At 41.3% G+C, this 19189-nt stretch overlaps 1 protein-coding gene across 29 annotated transcripts in view; it reads left to right on the forward strand.

Moving 5' to 3' along the window:
- MSI2 (musashi RNA binding protein 2) overlaps positions 1–17002 on the forward strand; it is a 408902-nt gene extending 391900 nt beyond the window's left edge. For 20 of the 29 annotated variants that reach the window (XM_077919615.1, XM_028708003.2, XM_028708016.2 and 17 more), the window contains 3 exons: positions 3162–3370; positions 5935–6012; positions 11558–17002. In XM_077919615.1, coding sequence (XP_077775741.1) covers positions 3162–3370; positions 5935–5976 — 251 coding nt within the window. In that variant the 3' untranslated portion in view covers positions 5977–6012; positions 11558–17002. The remainder of the gene's footprint in view (positions 1–3161; positions 3371–5934; positions 6013–11557) is intronic. The other 9 variants (XM_028708007.2, XM_028708018.2, XM_028708025.2 and 6 more) reach the window with 2 other exon arrangements.
- Positions 17003–19189: the final 2187 nt, after the last annotated feature.

Consider the following 19189-nt stretch of genomic DNA (forward strand, 5'->3'; position numbering starts at 1 on the left):
TAAAGAATAGGTGGTCAGGCTGCCAAATCTGACAGATCAGTTGACTGGTGTGTCAATCCTCCCTCAGCGCTTTGGGCCCCCACAGACAGGTTTACTTATACCTGAGTGGAGATGGAGGGGCTTGTCTTTTATCTACTGAGAATGTTTTGTGTGTTTAGCTTTGCATCCGTTTTTCAGAAATGCACTCATTTTGGTATCTAGCCATGAATCCTGAGCCAGCAGGAAACACACACAAAAAGGAGCAATGGAGATAACCGTGGGCAACCAGGAACACAGTTAGAAGAGGTCAGGGAGCCATCTTGCTCAAGGCAGGACCATCTCTTCCATCAGTTTCCTCTTCCCAAACACATGGCAGCTCCTTTGGTGCACAATCCTGAGACAACTAAAAATTATTATATCCCTTCAAGTTCCCTGTGCTTCTTTGTAAGCACATTGAAATAAGGAGATCCCTTTGCTATCTGGGCAGCTCCCCAGCAAGGGCCTCTACATCAGAGGCGCATTTAGTTCAGTGTGAGCATTGCAGCTGCACAAGGCATGCAAGCCAAGGAGGGCGCCTTTTCAAAGCCAGGCAAGCGCGTGGCCGGCTTCAGGAAGGAGGTAGGAGGGCTCTGGCAGGGTCCTAGCATCCTCCTTCCCAAAGCCAGGCAAGCGCTTACTGGACTTTGGGAAGGTAGGAGCACTCTGGGACCTTGCCAGAGCCCTCTTACCTCCTTCCCCAAGCCCAGCATAAGTCGGCACCGCAAAGGCTGTAAGGAAGGCCTCGCACAGGGCGTCCTATTACCAAGGCCTGCCCATGTCTGCATGGTGGCCATTTTGAGCTTCCCTTGGATGCACTCATCCTGCCAGGACTCATCACCTTACCAGGACAGCCACCTCTGCCTCACACTAAGGCAGCCTCCATCTGGCATGATTTAAAGCCACTTCCATGTGGAGGCTCTGCATCACTCACTTCAGAAGCCTAAGCATTTATTTGCCTGGGTAACGGAGGCTTTCTGGTGAGCTGTCAGCAAGGCCTGTATCCACTTTACTGAACTGGAAAAGAAAAGTCTGCTCTAGCAAGTTAATAAAGGGCCTCTGAATATCTCAGCTGGATGTTTTTCTCCATGAGTGAGAACGCCAAATGTTAGCTTGACATTTAATCTTTAATATTTTTTTAAGTACGTTGTTTTGCCATTTTAGTCCAGCACAATGCAGTTACTTTCCTAGCTCTTTCTCCCCAGCCTCAGTGCTGATTGTGGTCACCTGTCCCCCTGCCAAACACTAGGGATACTGCTTCATGCATTCTCTCCATGCACACAGACCCCATTTTATCTCTGCCAGGTTAATACTTATACTATTTTGCTATGGGAGGGGCTGCACATTTACAGCTGGCCTTTATTTTAGGACTTTGCAGATCTGTGTTGCTCAAGATGTACCAGATTTGTTTTTCAATTTATCTATTTTTTAAGTATGGGTGTTCGTTAGAGGTGGAAAGATTCCCTTTTGGTGTGTGAGGCTTTGGGGAAAGCCCCTCTTTTCCAGGAAATGTTGTGGAGTTTTCTGTAAATAGACAAACAGCTGTTTTCCTCAAAAGTGTGGAATCTAGCAAGATGCAGAAAGAAAACGTGAAATGCCCAGGGGCATATTAGTCCCAGATAGTTTTTTTCTCCCAGCTTGGGAAAGGGGGGGCAGGATTCCCAACTATACCTCCAGGCAAGATGGCATTTTGACCTCTGGGGAAACTTACAAGCTTGCATCTTTGGTGGGCTGAAAGATTCAAAGCTATGGTAAAGGCTTTGCAACCTCCCATTTCACTCTGCCTAGATGTATAGAGGGAACGGTGCTCTGTAGTTTGTTGTCAAGAGAGGGCAGCCCCTGTGTCTTTTTGCTATTTAATCCTGTTTCTTTCTCTTTTTTTCTTTAAAAGCATTTTTCAGATACTTCCACCAATTATTTTACATATCAAACATCTCTAGACAATGCAAATAGACCAATAACAGCAAAGGTTTATTTAATAACAGCGTTCCTGGAACATCATTTTCTAGGTTTGCATTATAGTCAGAGCTATTTGAGAGCATCTTGTTCAGTATAATTAAGCAATAGATTTTAAAAGGTCAAGAATGATCAGCTCAAGAAATAGCACTGCTTGCCTTGATATAGTCATGAAGGCAGGTGGATGGTCTCAAAGCATAAAGCTGGCAGTTCTCTCTCTTTGTAGCATACTACTTATGGTTGGGTCTTCCTCCTCCTCCTCCACTAAATCTGCTAATTTCACTTTTTCTACCAAATAGTTGACAAAAAGAGATGCATCGTGCTTTCAGCTAAAGGAGCTGACTTCCCTATTACTATTTACATTTTTTCCCTCCCTCCTTCCCTCTCTGGAAATAATTAAGATTATAGGATTGTTTCTGCTTCTAGCTACTCATTTCTTTGTGCATTCCGGTAGTGCCCAAATAATAGTTTTGGAGATGGAGACAGACACTCATTATTAGGGGAGGAGGAAAGGGAAAGCAACCCTCCTCTGGTACCTAAAACACCCCAAATGTTCCATTGCATATCATTTGTTTGTTTGTTTGTTTGTTTGTTTGTTTGTTTGTTTGTTTTAAAGAAAAGCATTTCAAACCTCCCAATCTTCATGTACCTTGAGAGCTAAAAAGGGGGTGGGTGGACAGGACATATATTTCATCTGAAAGTTTTCAGTGGATCCAAAAAACGGTTTTCTTTCTTTGCTTATCAACATTTAATATCAATATTAACACAATGTGTAGTCTAAAACTAGTTCCTTTGTAGTTTGCATGGGATGTGAATGCTGTCTCGACGTGCCCAGATCTAGAAAACTCGTTTTACTACTGCATGAGCATCAAATCAGATGTTGAAAAATATATATTTTTGTGATAATTTGGTGAAACTGAGCACCTACCGTCTCTGGTTGCAGTAGTGTGTTGAATGGTTGTTTTTTTTCCTTCTCTCTTTATACATATTTCTATATATTTGGAGCTCCAAGCTTCTTAGTAGTATGGGCTGACTATTATTGAGTACTTGCTCTCCTATCGCATGGCCTTGGTTAAGTGTTAGAAGTTGGACCTAGGCTGTTTTCTTTTCTTTTTTTAGTGTTTGGCTTTGTAATAACTGTGCATGCTCGGCTTCTGGCCTCATACCCAGCTTTATTCTCTGCACACCAGTCTTGAATAGCTACAGTGCTCAACCGAATTTTGGCGCACCCGCTTCCCCGGCAGGCTCCAACCCAGCCCGGCCCGGAGGATTCCCAGGGGCCAACAGCCCGGGTCCCGTTGCAGACCTCTACGGTACAGCCAGTCAAGACTCCGGTGTTGGTAACTACATAAGTGCTGCCAGCCCCCAGCCTGGCTCCGGCTTTGGGCATGGAATTGCTGTAAGTAGTCCTCTTTGTTCCCCCGTTTCTCCTCCTAGCGGGTCCTGGGCTCTGAAATGAGCAGAGTTAGCTGCCAACGAGTGCAGTCCCTCCCACCGCTGTCAGGGTAGGCTCCTGTTACAGAAGCTACTACACTTTCTAAATAGGCCTTCAAAGCCACACAAAGCCTGTCACGTGTATTAGAAGCTAAATTGAATCTATTTGTGTGGCTCTGCCTTTGCCCCGGCATCCTCTATGGGTTCCATATACCTGAAGCTTCACTTTCTTTTGATTGTAACAGCAAACCGTTACACTTCCCTTGCAAGGTACAATAAGACTTCATTCAGCCAGACCACATATTCAGATCTTTTGCCAGATACTGGACTTGCATTGTGCTCCGTTATTCCAGATAAACGTCAGCTGCTGAGAAGTGTCCATTTGACAGAAGTTGCACTGTGTATTTATTTCTGTAAAGGGGGGGGGCAGAGATTTCCTCTGATCCATCAACCTGCACAGCACACCAAGTGTCCTTTTTTTTAATTTTAGCAATGTGTGTGCACTTCTGTTTAAGGAAACCTGTTAAGTTTTTTTCATAGCAATCTTACCCAGGTGAGAGATCTCACTTTAGTGCTCCCACTCGAGCAGCTGAAAGATAACAAATGCCACAATCCTACAAAAACAGGAGTGCTTAATTTCCAAAGGTGTGCTTAAGTTTTTTTTCTGGCTATAAGCCACCCCACCCCACCCCCACAAAAACGCTTACATGAGCTAATTTTGAGATCCTAAAGTACAGGTAGATCTCCACTTACATGTTACATTCCGGCTATTGTGCATATAAGGGAAATTGCACAAAGGCAGAACGATCCCCGGAACAGCTCTTCACAACCATCCCTCCCTGTCTAAAGTCGTCACTGAGTGGGCCTCGCCCCCCCCCCAACCCACTTTGCCTATTGGGCTCTGGAAGGCCCTGGAGGGCTCCCGTGAGATCTCACAGGAGCCATTGCGTAACCTTAGACGGCCTTCCTGGGGGTTTTCCCTGATCTCCCACCCCTCCTTATTTTTTTTTTTTTTCTGTGATCTGTGTAACGCTGGAATCACGTATGTAAAATCAGTGTAAGATGAGATCTATCTGTACTCCTCCAAGCAACTTCCATATCCCAAAAGTTATAAAGGTTGATAACTCTGCTCATGCTCCCAAGAATCTGGGAGCAGCTCCTTGCACCCTAACCCTTTGTCAAAAGTAGATGTATGAATATGCATAGGAGCAATTTGCAGGAACACTCCTATAACCTTAAAACAGGAAGCAAGGAATGGCCTGTATCACTTTTTCAAATTTTAGCTGGGCTAGAAATGAAGTACTGATATAATAACATAATTTAGCATGGAAAGTTGCCTTGCTCTGCACCTTACCAGCTACCCATGAGTGAATGGATTCACATCACCAGAACAGGGGCTTCTTTCTGTGCCATTATTTCGTATTCAGTTTTAAGATCTAATCCGTTTTTGGAGGGTGGAAAAAGGTTGCATAGTGTGTGGGTGGAGGAATGGTTATGTGAATCCAATTTATAAAGAACTGAAGTTGTTGCTTTAAATCTGTTCATCTGCAAAAAAGTTTTTAACGTATTTTTTTCTCAAGCCAATACAAGATGTTTTAGTATTAATGTGGTGTGATTATTAATTTGGAAGCGGAAAATTACTAATTTTCGAGTGGAAATTTTGCTCAACAAATTTGCATGCAAGTCCCCCCCCTCCCCCCATCTCAATTCTACTGTGCTCAATTGTGTGTGTTAGCATGAATGTCTGACGCTGTTTAGTGGCCAGTTAACCAAATTATTTTAAGCCAAACGGATTATTCCTGTCCATTTTCTTGTATCTGGAGCTATATCCTAATTAACCCAAAGTGCAGACAAAGTTCCAAAAGTGTTTTACTGCGTTAAAAAAGTTAACACCCGGACATGTATGGTTTTTGTTTTAATTCCATTCCCCTTGTAATGTCAGCTGGGTAACTTGCAAAATCCCATTGGATCAGCTGTACAGTGAAAGACAGATTATTATTCTGTTAAGACCTACATCAATCTAAACTGCCATCTATCACCACTTTGCAACACCCCTCATTTCCATTTTTCGCCTAAAGAAAGAAAAGATCGGGTTGTTCTTGAAAACGTGTGCGCTGTTGACCTTTTGCAGCAGCCTGGCTTCCAAAGAATAATACAGCACTCAGCATTGTGCTTTGTCTGCACTAATGTGGCCTTTAAAATTATTTTGTGTGTGCCTGCACACAGCTGGCTCTTTAATTTTACGTTCAATAACATTCTGCAGAAAGTAGCTGCCTTTTTAATACCTTTCACGCCATCCATTTACTAACAGCAGCTTAAGAAATTTACTTTTCAGATGTGATCTTGGAAAAATATCCCTAGAATTGAATCCACAGAGATGTTAGCAGGACTAGATTGCAGCTTTTCTAAATATTCATGCTGGCACCACACACACTTGAGACTTTTGATAAATCCATGCAAAAAATAAATAAAAATCACAATCTTTTCCCATGTATCACACTGATGACATTAACAATTGTACAATTTTAGGGGCCTTTGATTGCAACGGCTTTTACAAATGGATACCATTGAAACGTTACACAGGGTTGGTTGCCATCTCACTTGGAGGTATTCCAGTATATAGCATTTATATTTTCAACTATGTCCCTTATATTTTGTCAATTTTTTTACATTCTTACACTTTTCTTTCTTCCTGTCTTTAAATCCTTTTTTCCTTGTAAGATTATTACTATTATTATTATTATTATTATTATTATTATTATTATTATTATTAAGTTTTCTGGGATGGAAAGTGGAAAGGGATCCTGAGCAAATTTTGCTAAGTGTCTTTACATTTATTTCATTTTTATGCAATCGATTTGATTATTCAGATACAAAGAGCTGTTGAGGAATCCTCAACCTTCTCTGAGCATTTTTTTTAATAAGTACCATTAATGTGGACTAGAGACTTGTGGAAAAAGCAGCATTCAAAAGTGCAATGCTTTACTGCTTCAAATCCACCTCTAAGTGCTATGTCAAATCCTGTAGCACAATAAGGACTGTTAGTACTTTCAGAACAGCTACCTCAAATTAAAACTATCCACTTACTAATGTCCTATCTGGATCCCTGCCTGTTTCCTACCCTTCAACTGACCACCCCAATGTGGGGTCTTTGCATATCAAATTATAAATATTCAGTCTAAAGAGTAAAAACAACTCCTAGAAAACAGTCCATGACCAGATTATATACACATATATCTAAATGTGGTAAATGCTTTATTTTGCTGCTAATTGCATGCCTTCTAAATTCCAAATCAATGCATGGAATTAAAATAATGATTGCTGAAATTAGGAGAATTTGGCATGATGCTTGTGAAAGGCTTTAGGAATGCCAGAGGGGTGAATAAGTATATGGTGGTGTGGTTTAAGTGACCCACGGTTTTTCGACCATGAACAAATGAGTTTTTAAAAAAGGTTCTCAAGGATGCTAAGGCATTTGAGTTGTATCTGTTCCACACACACCCCCTTGCAAAAGACACAGGAGCATGCTCTGCATCATACCCAGAGTGTGACTTGAGGGCATGCGATAAAGATACCTTGCTGAAACTAAGCAGGTCTGAGTCTGGTTAGTGCCTGAGAATCCCATATATGCCAGCTTGAGCTCTATGGTGGAAGAAAGACAGGGTATTACATGTACTGAAATAAATAAATTCTGTACTTGTCACTAACCTTTAGAACATGCAGTTGGGGAAGGGCCATAATTCAGTGGTCAAGCCTCTGCCCTGCAAGCCAATGGTCCCTGGTTCAATCTCCAGCATCTCCAGGTAGGGCTGGGAAATATTTGCCCACCTAAAATCCTGGGGAGCTGCTGCCTGAGGTGGATGCACCAATGGTCTGACTCAGTATAAGTATATCTTTCTGTGGAGTATGATCTAAGTGACTGGCAGTGAGAGACAACAAAAAGAAAACCAGGACACCATTCTAGGTGAATCAGGGTCTCAAACTGGTGCCATTAACGGTTGCTTGCTTATTATGTTAAAGTTACTAATAGCAACCAGGTTCAAATGCAGTCTTGCTACTCACAGAAAAAAACACTACATGAGCAATTAAAAATGGTGTTTTGGTGCTAACAAGTGTTAACCAGGTAACCATACGGCATTAATTCACCCAGTACCCACATGAGCGCTGTAACCGCCATTAACAAGGCAATAAGCAGTGGCTGAAATAAGCCCATTTCAAATGAAGAGCATCTCTGTAATTTGTGCGCCATGTTTTCTTCACTCCACTAGGTATCTTCTGCTGTAGCTTCAGAGACATCTAGTCCTCTGTGAGCCTTGTTGAGAATACCTTTTGCGGCAATCCTTGTTTCTTCTTGACAACCACACAAACACACATCTTCAGGCAATAACGGGCCCTGGATAGCCTTTCCTAACCTGTTCCCAATTACAGAAAGGTTGTACCATTTGGTCCACATACTTCTGCCAATCATTATTTTTATGCTTAACATTGGAGTCCAGTGAAGTCCTTCGCACACAACATTTCAGTAATTCTCACAACAGCCCTGCATGGTAGGTAGGTAGGAAGAGCTGCAGATCGGAGTTGAGGCAGAGGTACAAGCATAGCTCAGTTCATGGCTGAGCTAAGCTTTAAACCAGGATTTACTGGTTCATAGCTTCCTCTCCAACCTGTATTTTTCACGTCTCCCCCTAAACACCAAGACCACCAAGCAGGAAAGAAGCTTGGGGATCAGAAGCTCAGAGGTGTCAGGCTGTGCTACCTCCATCCACTGCAGCTGCCTTGTCTGACAGCTTCCCATAAGCCTATTGGAAAAGCCAAGCTACTCAAGAGGTTTACAGAGAGAGGCCTTGCTTGAAACAGACCCAGAGCCTGATAGCTGAGTGGGCACAAACTGGCAAAAAAAAAAAAAAAACTAGCCATGGCTAATTCCTACTGGCACCAGCATGATTTGAGTTAGCTGTGACTCAAGTTTCGCTCTGTTGTTTTCAAGTAGGACTTTGCCACAAATGACTTTTGCTGCCTTAAACCCAGGGCCTTGCTCTGAGAACGTCTTCTAGGGAACTTCTTGATATGTGAGGCCTGATTTCAGGTGTGTTGGGAGAAGGTATCCCTTCTGGCACCAGGCCAAGTAGAATGAATAAAGAGCTTGGTGGATAGAAACATGAAGTTAATTTTTAGAGAGGCAGTGTGAACACACGTTATTTAGTTGTCTCATTCTCACTGCTTATATTGGCTGAAGCCAGTAAGAAAAATAAAAAATTAGGTACCAGTGGGATTCAATAACAATCACTTCCATATCCAAGTCATTATTACAAATGCAGCATGCCTCTTTCTTAACTCCACCAGGGCGCTTAGTTACACGCCACTCTCTCTTCCCTTGTCATGTCACGCTCTTTATTTTTGCCCTTCAATGCACCCACCACCACCTCCATCAAAGAGCACAGGTTCACCTTCATACTTGGTTTTGAAGTCCTGTGAAGAGGGCCTGTTTCAGAAAAAGGAAGACTTTACATCAACTATTGGCATGCTTTTTCATCCAAGTTGTTTGCCAACCACATCTCTTACTTTTCAAAAAAAATGTGTAAATGAAGTTCCCCCACGGGTTCCTGGAGAGCAGCCATGTGTCTGGGATGGCTCCTCCCTCTGGCTGGATCCAATTATGGTCCCAAGTAGATGAGACTACCCAGGGGGAGGGAACATCCTTCTCACCCGACCACCCTGCCTCATGAGCTGGATGGTTGGGATCAACTTGAGCTCCTAGCTTGTCTTCTGTATTTTCTTCTTCTGAGTGTTTCTCTCTCTCCTGCCTCCCCTTTCATTCCCCATCTGCTGTTAGAAACTGGGGGCATTTGGGAGGCTGCTCCTGTAGCACAGGAGCTTTGTGGTTCACACTGGCACAATTGCACAGAAGAGGAGGAGGCAGAGAAAGAGAGGAGCCCCAAGTGGGACGGTGGAGAACATTGTGCCCAGATGGCTGAGAGGGTTGGCACAATTGCTCATCACAGCAAGCAGGCACCATGAGATTCACGGAGGTGATGGAGAAGCCTGCAGAGCCCATTTGGATCTCTCCCCACCCGCATCTCAGCCTTGGCTGGCATCAGCAGCCAAACACTATGCCCCGCAGCAGGGCAAAGTCACCCTCAAAGGGAAACGTGTTTTAAGAACCAGACGCCTCTGAAGCAGGTGAACAGGACAGACGTCCAAGGAAGGCTAAAGCCCTGGGCTGCAAGTGAACTGTCAGTGGAGGGGGTTAAGTCCTCTCAATACTGCGTTTGTCTGGGGAAAAGGAATTCTGCCAGGTCCACACCAGCAACAGGCCCTTCCCTACCATTGCAGTCCCCCTGTCCAGGACTGGAAAGGGGTAAATAAGTACGCAAGTCCCATTGAAGGAAGAATGAAGCACTAAGTCAGCATTCCTTCTGCCCTCTTCCTCTTCTCCCTCCTCTTTCCTATTCTCCATCTTCTGGACACAAGTGGTCCATCTTAGTGGCACATTCCATAAGGCATGGAACCAGCAAGGCCAGCCTGTTCAAGAAGGCATACAGCAGGAAGTTAGAATGCCTAGGGCAGAGGCTCTCTTGAGTGCTCCCTCTCCAGAGAGGTCAAAGCAAGGAGGCTCCTGGAACTGCTGTAAGTCAAAAGCTGCCTTTCCAGACCAGCGGCACTGCATGGCCCTGCATCACTCTCCATGTTCAAGAGTTATGAAAAGCTGAATGGGGCATACCAGGAAAACATAAACCATCACACAAACTAGTCAACAAGCGACACTACTTCCTGCCTAAGCTGATGGGGAAGCTGAATGCACCAGCAGTAGATTCCCCCAGGAATCCATGATAAACATGCAGAGGCAGGTTGTGGGTGGAGGAGCTGGCCAACAGGGATGATGTCTCCAAAGCCCATAAGGATGGTATGAAGAAAAACTCTTTTGGGGCAACACGCAGTAGGAGGGGCCATCTCAGACACATGACTTCCTTCCAAGAACCCCAAGGAAACAGAAGTTCTTCTCACTCACAAGTAACTCCAACCTATAAAATTTTTAAAGGGTTTGTCTCTAATTTTGAGGACCTTGTGGCTCCACAGTGCACGACCTTAAAAGGAAGACAACACTTGGAACATAGGAAGGTGCCTTATACTGAGTCAGACACATTAGACCATATAAATGGCTCAGTGCTATCTACACGGGTTGGCAGCAGTTTTTCAGGGTTTCAGACGGGGTCTCTCCCAGCTGTACCTGGAGATATCAGAACTTGAACCTGAGACCTTCTGCATACAAAGCATGTGTTCTGCCACTGAGCTATGGCCCTGGGACCAAGTTATTGTCAATATTAACATCCCTGGCACTTAACATAACCCTGATTTTCTTGCATGGACCTAGAAGCAGAGAGTCCCTGTTTGCAGCATTAGCTCCCTGCCTGTTTCTGTTTTAAGGGTAATTCATATTATGTGTAAGTTACCATCTAAGCTCCCCTTGTAGGTCATTTGCCTAAGAGTCTCAATCACCCCAGTTCCTCTTTCCCTATCACATTTCTCGGCAGATAGGTGCAGCTACCACATGAATAATAGACTCTGTGTGTATGCTGCGGTGCCACTAGAGCGGCAGAAAGCTGGAGAATTTGATATTAGCCACCGAAATCAGATTCCCTAAGAATTTTAAAAAAGAAAAAGAAAAAAGAATAAATTCTGACCTTATACCTGGAAGCTGCGCCCGCTAACATTTCAGAAGTTGGGAGGCTAAATCTGCTTTCCACCAGTCAGGGGAGGGGACTCATGTGTGCCAAATAGCTCCCTGTGAATCACAGAATAAGGAGGCACACAACATAATTGCATAGTGTATTTAAGCGCCAGAATTCCACTTTCCCTGTTTCTGAACTTGAGCTGATGTGGTGCAGCATTTTGATATTCTTAACCTGGTTGGTTACACACAGCTCTGGATATCAACATGCACAAGTCCCTCGCCCTTTAAGACAAATGTATGGTGGCCTGTTGGGAAACAAATGACATCCCAGGTACACCACCTTCAAAGTGTGACCATAAAACCCATAAAAAGGCTAGAGAACTTAATAACATGTCTCTGAAGTGTTGGCTATAATTGTTGTTGTTTTTATCTATTCACACACTCTCTCTCTTTTTTTCCTTTTCCAAAAACGTGCTGTAGAGTATATCTGGATGTCCAGGCAAGACAGGGCGAAGTTTCTGAATGGTTCCATGTTTAGGTGATACATCATCAATCAGACTTTGAGCATTGCATCATCACCAATAACCCACACAAACTGGAGGTGGCATTCAGCGGACTTGGGTTGTCCACAATCTCTATCATCTCACAAACCTGCTGTACTATATAGAACAACAGCTTTTTAAAGAAAAGAATATGTGTATATATATATAATCCATTTTGTTCATTTTATTATTTTTCTTGATGTTTTTTCCCCTTTGAAATCTATTTTAATCACTCTTTTGTAGTATTTTGACATAGGCTTGTAGTCACGTAGACCTACTACTTTGTGTATTTAGAAAAAGCCTAACCATAATATAACTGTTTATATATTACGAGGATTTATTTTTGGGGGGCGGCTTTGCTTTTTAATAACCTCCCACCCCTTTATTTTGTTTTATGTACTTTCGTCGCTTAAAAGAAGCTGAAGTGGTAACACGATTCTCAGTTGACTGGTACCAATTCTGAAGCTAAAAAAACTTTTTTCAGGTGGAATTTAGCACACACTGAATTTAGAAGTAGAGCAAGCAAGACAAGTGAGCGGACATATTCTATTTATGCTGTATAGGGAATGGGAGGCTGGCTCAGTAACAAGATCTCTAGCAGTTCTTTGTATTAGTTAACCTAATTATATCTATTTTCGGCAATAAGGCAAGGACCACAAAGTTTTTTGTGCGTCCTTTTTCTATAAGTGCATTTTTTTGTTGTTGAAAAAGAGGCGATATAAGGTTTTTTGAAATTGTGATTTCTGAAAAATAATAATACTGTAAATACAATTCCATTAACTTACATATAAACTATTAAAAAAGAGAAATGCATAATATTTTTGTGATGGAGTCAGACTAAGGCAGTTTCTGTACTGAACGGAAGAAAAAGACAAAGATTAGGGGGCCCCGATCTGCTGGAAGCTTCTCTTCTGCAAGTGCTTTGGCATGAACAGAAGAGTCCCAAGGGCAGGGAACTGCCCTTCCTGGCTCCCGTTCATCTCGCCAGCACATGGAACGGCAAAGCTCCCAGTGGGTCGCACCCTGACATTTTTAAACGTTTGAGATCGACTGCCAGAGCTGGCCCATAGCAGTTAGATCAACACTGTTTAGCTTGCTCTGTAGGTGTTAGACCTTATAACTGTACTAGCGTCATACCAGCATATTAACTAGACATCTGTGCACAGCTTATAAAGTAACAGTCTAGTTACATTTTTAAGTTAAGAAGGAGGAAAAAAACTGCTTTTCCCAAGATTGAAAAAGCTACAAATATAATATTTAAGACGGTATTTAAAAATCCAAGCACACTTTTTTTAACCATTCTTTAGATCACCTGACTGACTGTCCATCCATTTCAGCCACCCTGACGCCTTCTATAGCTCTCTGGCCAAGCGAGTCCACTTGGAAGCTCCCACGCTGTGGGCAGGGGGTGCAAATTAAGCCTTGCATCTTCTCACCTCATCCATTCTTTCCTATATTAACAAATTAGGGAAAGCAAAGTTTTTTTTTTTTTTAAAAAAAGAAAATATTGTTCTGAATACCTCAGTGCTACAAGTTTATCACCCTAGACGCAAGAGAAGATTTAATTTATTGTAGATGAAAACAGATTTGAAAAAAAAAATGTATAAAAAACATCATTGCACTGTGACTGGTAGGGAAAAACTGACAATTTCCAATTTGCACATGTTTAATGTTTGGCTGTTATATATATGGTCCTCTGCTGGGGAGGAGTCTTATGAAGGATATTTTTTAATTTAATTTTTTAAATATGGGTCAAATAGGCCAGCAACAGCAACTCGAAGTACAACACAGTAGGTGATATTACAAGCATAACTATAGTGTGGATATATTCTTTTTTTTAACATTAATATTGACAAGGTTTATTAATATTTTTTTAAATTGTTACGTTTATAAATTTGGTACTCTAGGTACAGCCAGAATAAGACACTGAATGCGACATTTGTTAAGAGAAAAAAAAGCTGCTGCGCTCCTATTTTTGTAAAACTTTACTAACAAGTAGGCTAACATAGTTGTTCAATAGACAAGTTAGAGCAAAGCATCTTTGAACACTCACCGAGGCACCATAATGCTAACCGTAAGGAGGGGGGGGGAGGGTCTTGTTTTTAAACAACAAAAAACATGGGTTTCTTTGTTTGTTGTTGGTTTTGGGTTGTTTTTTGTTTGTTGGTTGGTTGTGTAATGTCTTTGGTTGTACTATTATTATTATTATTTTCTTATTTCAAAACAACCAGGTTTAAAAGCCAGAATGCTGGACGCTTTTTAAAATGGAGACTTGATCAAGTAGTACACTAAATAATAATAATACTATTAATAATAATAAAGAAAGAAAAGTAATTAACTGCAAACCAAATTCCCTGAGAGTCAAGTGTGTAAAAAAAAAAAAGTCAGGGAATTTTTTTTTATTACTCTTTAATCAATGTAGATGACATCAGAGTACCACCTATCAGGGACGACTTCTCTGAAGGCTCCTTTCAAATGATGTAGAGTTCTCCCTCCCAGGAGCTCTGCGCAGCTCCCATTCATTTCAATGGAGCTTTCCTGTGAGGAGTTCCCGGGAGCGTGTGCCTGTACTGTATACTACCATGTGTTCCTCCTCGTCATTCATTCCCTGTCACCTCATAGCAGATTATTTGATCATTGTTGTATGTTAATAATGTATAAAAATGACTATCTTGTAAGAGTGCTGTCCTGATGCTAGTGTAGTGACAAACCCCAACCCCTTCTCTTTTCTTCTCTTTCTTCCTCTTCTAGTACATATTGGTAGTTGTATCGTAATTAAGGTTAAATACATAGATGTAGTTATTCAGATTTAGGACCAGTAAGGATAGAACTTTCTCTTATTTAAGACAAAACGAAATGCTAATAATTTTGGGCAGGTGTTTTTTTAAAACTTAAATTTTCTTTTTGTGTTTTTTTCTTTCTGCTGATCTCATGTGGTTTCAACTAACCAAAGGTCTCACAATGTTAAAAAAAGAAGAAGAAGGAAAAAAATGCTAGCAAAACCGCTGCGGCATTTTCTAGATTCCCCCACCCTTTGACTTTTATAAAGAGGGTGTGCCATACTACCTTAAATGCTAACGCTAGATATGCAAAACTGGATTTTTTTAATTTATTTTTTAAAATAAAAAAAGAGGGAGGCATGGTATAATAAAATGATTTTACTAAGAGAAAAAATATTTTTTTAAAAAAGAATGCTCAGAAGAAAAAAATTGATAACCTGTGTGAATATGTTTTAGATGTTTCTATACCTTTTGAAAAGCCCCAGTGGCCCATAGCACAACTTGTGTGGAACCTGGTATGTTTCTGGAGTGGCTTCCTAGGCTAAGGTTCATTTTAGTTCCCTCACTCATCTAGAAATCTGTTTCAGAGGATTTGGGTTCCTTTGTTTGTTTTTGAAAACAATTAATTTTAGCACAGAAGGCTCAGCTGCGTCATTATTTTAGTCAAGGTGAGCAGGCAAAAAGCCCCATCTTCAGCATCTCATCATTTTGTTCCAAACTTCCCCTTCCAAACAATGCCTTGGAGTTAGCAAAAACCAAAATGCAGGAGCAGAATGGTGTAAACAGGGATTGGAAAGCACCACTCAAGTACTGTGGTGTATTCTTTACACACCTCCATGGAGGAAGCATTGGAAAATGCTGCTTTGTGCCTCAAGTTAAAAGTTAATTTTTAAAACAATCTTGTGAAAAAACAGAGGCCAGGAAACTCTATGAGAAATTCTCTGCTTGTTTCCGTGGCGTCTGGATGTCAAAATTGATCTAAAAGTTTGGAAAGAGCTTGGCATGAAATCCTGGCATACTTTTCTTTTTTGCTACTGACTTGAACAGAGGGCCAGAATTTCACTCACGGGATATTGGGAGTTTTTAATTCACATTGCCTGTTTCTCCTCCCACCGAAGGTGTGGAGAGGGGAAACAAAACACACCCCATCCAATCTTAACTTGATTAAAATGAAGAGCAACCTGTCCCTTTTTTGTTTCCTATTCTACATAATGTTCATTTTAATTTGAATTTGTAGCTTGGACTTTAAGGTAGCATGGCTCTGTTGCTGTAATTTTTTTCCCCTTGTACAGCAGTATATACACAAGCTGATGAATGTTACACATCTTGCTAGGCTAGTTGAATCATTGGGTAATTGTTGGTAAATAATAATGACCTGAAAGGTGTACAGACTTTTTTTAATTTTCTCTTCTCCATCACCCCAGCTATTAACCCTGTACGATTCTTTCAATCTTGAGTGTGAATGAGGGCTAGGGACTCCAGCCACCAAACCACCCTGTTTCATTTGCCATCTAATTCAATGCAACATAAAACAAAACTAAAGCAATATAGTTTTCCTACATTTTTTTCTTGAAGGTCAGCCATGGTTGTGTAATATATATATTGCATATGAAATTGTTTACAAAAAAAAAAAAATACTAACTACTTATTTTTTACTCTTGGGTGTATTTGTTTTGAAAGGTTTCCTTTTTGTTTTGTTTTGGGTTTTTTTTCTGAAAAGCAAAATGGTTGGAAGAGCAAACTGAAGCTAGTCTAACTATGTTTTGAGTGACAGGGGGCCTTAGACACACTGGCAGATTCCCAAAAAATCTGCATCAATACACTGTAGAGTTTCATAAAGTGCGCAGAATCTAATTCCAATCCATTTTCTCACTGTGTGCAAGCACTACATGAGATTCTGCAAGCTAAGCAATACTTTAATACTGTAATAAAAAAATTACCAAAAAATAAAAGGAATTCAAAATCAAAGTGATCTGTTTGCCAGTTACCAAACAATCAGAATGTATTGTCTTGATAGAATTTTGTTTCAGACAAAAACAAACAAACAAAAAAGAAGTCACCCGTGCTATAGAATAACCTGTGTTTGTACATATGCCAACACCACCACACATGTGTGGGATGTGAGTGTCAATTGAATTCTAGTGATAGCAAAATAATCTCACTGTATATGTTGTACGTTTTGAATTCCATCAGTAAATCCAATGCAAAGTCTCAGCATTTTCAGGTGGTTCTAAATGTACTTAATCAACAATGACACAGTGGCCAGGCCTAGCCCCTTCCTTTTATATTTTAGTATGAACTGATGCGAACTTTGGTAGTGACTTTTTATATACATATATAAATATATATATACATACATATATATATATACGTGTATCTATATATATCAAGCATCTTTCAGGTCTCTGTGTATGGCTTTCCGAAGCCCTGTTGTAAAAATATACTACATGGATGGGGGTCTCTCACATCACAGATGTGGAAAGTATAATTTTATATTTGTATTTTCAAATAAATAAGTTTGTGAAAGGTTTCCATCCTCTACTGTGGTCCAGAAAATCAATGTGTTTGTCTCAGAAAAAAATAATAAAAAAATCTGTTTTGAACAGTGTTGTATGATGTGTCATTTGCATCAATCGCTTGACACCTAGCTGTTAATGTCTATTTTTCCACTTCCCTTACCTGCATTCATCTCAAAAAGGTGCCCATATGCTCTGGTTAGTCAATCATCATTTCTTAATTACTCTGTTACAGCGGACAAGGTGTTCTACGCATTTCCACATCTGCTAGGGAGGAGACATAAACCTACCTGGCATGAAGGTTCTTTTCTTGATAGCTAGATGCCCCATTCTTTTAATCATACTTGTCTCCTGTGCATCAGAACTCTGAAAGGCAAAGTTTCAAGAAAGACTTCAGAAGGATGTGTGTGACATCATAGCTCCCAGGGACTCATGGATTATTTTTCCACAGTCCCCGCCAGGTGGGTGCTTGCAAAGAGTCACCGGGACTCTTAAAAACTAAAGCATCAAACAATTTATCAAGCCACCACCAACTAGCAACAACTTGACCATTATGGTTTTGGCTTAGCAAGAGGTGTTTAACTGCCCGTCGGATGCAATTGCCTTGGAAACTGGGGCTTTCCATATTTTAAATGACTAATTTTTATTTCTTTTACTAGCTATTTTAAATTGAGGGTGTTGAGAAAGGCTGGCATGGCTTTGTTCTCTTGGGAGCTGCACCATGGTACTAATTATTAAAAACCAGCCTTCTGCATCTCTAGGTTCCTTGATTCAAAAAAGCTTATCACTCTTTTCTTTTACAAAGAATATTAGAGCTGCCTGAAGAGGCGCAAGGACCTGATAGCATATAGTTGGCGCCTTCCCTGTGGAACACCCTCGCACCAGATGTCAAAGAGAACAACAACTACCAGGCTTTTAGAAGACATCTGAAGGCAGCCCTGTTTCGGGAAGCTTTTAATGTTTGATGTATTATAGTATTTTAATATTCTTTTGGAAGCCACCCAGAGTGGCTGGGGAAGCCCAGCCAGATGGGCGGGGTATAAATAAATAATAATAATAATAATAATTATTATTATTATTATTATTATTATTATTATTATTATTATTATTATTATTATAGTTCCTTGCCAGACTAGGCTTCAATGTATTTCTAATTTTGTATTGGGGGGGGGATGCAGTATGACTCTATCCAGAATGATATCAGAAATTAGTCTACAAAGGTTTGCTTCAGCCCCCAATTCAGGCAGAACATCACTACCACTTTGCATTCACCACAAGGGTAGGGGTATATTTTTTACTGGGATGGGGAGCTCTTTCCCATCTGACTTACTGTTATCTACACCATGAAGATAACAGCTGGTGGCTCCTTGGGGCAATTAATTCCTAGGGCTAAAATCAAGAGGGAATGATGCAACAGGTGTGGGGAGCCAGGTGAGGGCAGAAGTGCTGTAAGGAGAGCCCTGCAGCTGGATCAGACCAAATGCCCTCATTTATACCAGCAGCATCACAGTGGCCAAGCAGATGCCTTTGGGAAGCAGGCAAACAGGATCTGAGCACACCTGTACTGTCTCTCCCCACTTGTGATACCCAGAAACTGGTATACTGGTTCATGGTGAGTTTCAGCACCTCTTTTTCTAGAAAAATAGCACTGCATAAAATATAATAAAAAATCAATATAAAACACTGCTTAAAAAAAGAGAATAAAAATGAATACACCATGGATAAAACTGAGTAGTACACAAACACACACACACGCGTCTTTAAGAGGCTTTAAAGCTGATTACCATTCTCAGCCTCTCAAATGCTGAAGGGGGAGCCATTCCAAAGGTGGGTGCCACCACTGAGAAGGCCCACTTTTGTGTTGTTACCAAGCGAGAATCCATTAGCTGCAGAATGACCAGCAGACTTTCCTCAGAAGATCTTACAGCTCAGCTTGGTCTGTAGTGGGGAAGTGAACTGCTAGGTGCCCTGATTTCAAGTGGCTTTGGGCTTTCAATATCAACAACCAAACTTTTTGCTTGTCTCAGTAGTTAATCTGCCTCTTTACACTAATGTAATATAAGCAAATAAAAGGGACGGGGTGGCGCTGTGGGTAAAACCTCAGCGCCTAGGACTTGCCGATCGTATGGTCGGCAGTTCGAATCCCCGCGGCGGGGTGAACTCCCGTCTTTCAGTCCCAGCACCTGCCAATCTAGCAGTTCGAAAGCACCCCCGGGTGGAAGTAGATAAATAGGGACCGCTTACTAGCGGGAAGGTAAACGGTGTCTCTGTGTG

The sequence above is a fragment of the Podarcis muralis genome, chromosome 15, assembly GCF_964188315.1.
Source record: "Podarcis muralis chromosome 15, rPodMur119.hap1.1, whole genome shotgun sequence".
Classification (NCBI taxonomy): Eukaryota; Metazoa; Chordata; class Lepidosauria; order Squamata; family Lacertidae; genus Podarcis; species Podarcis muralis.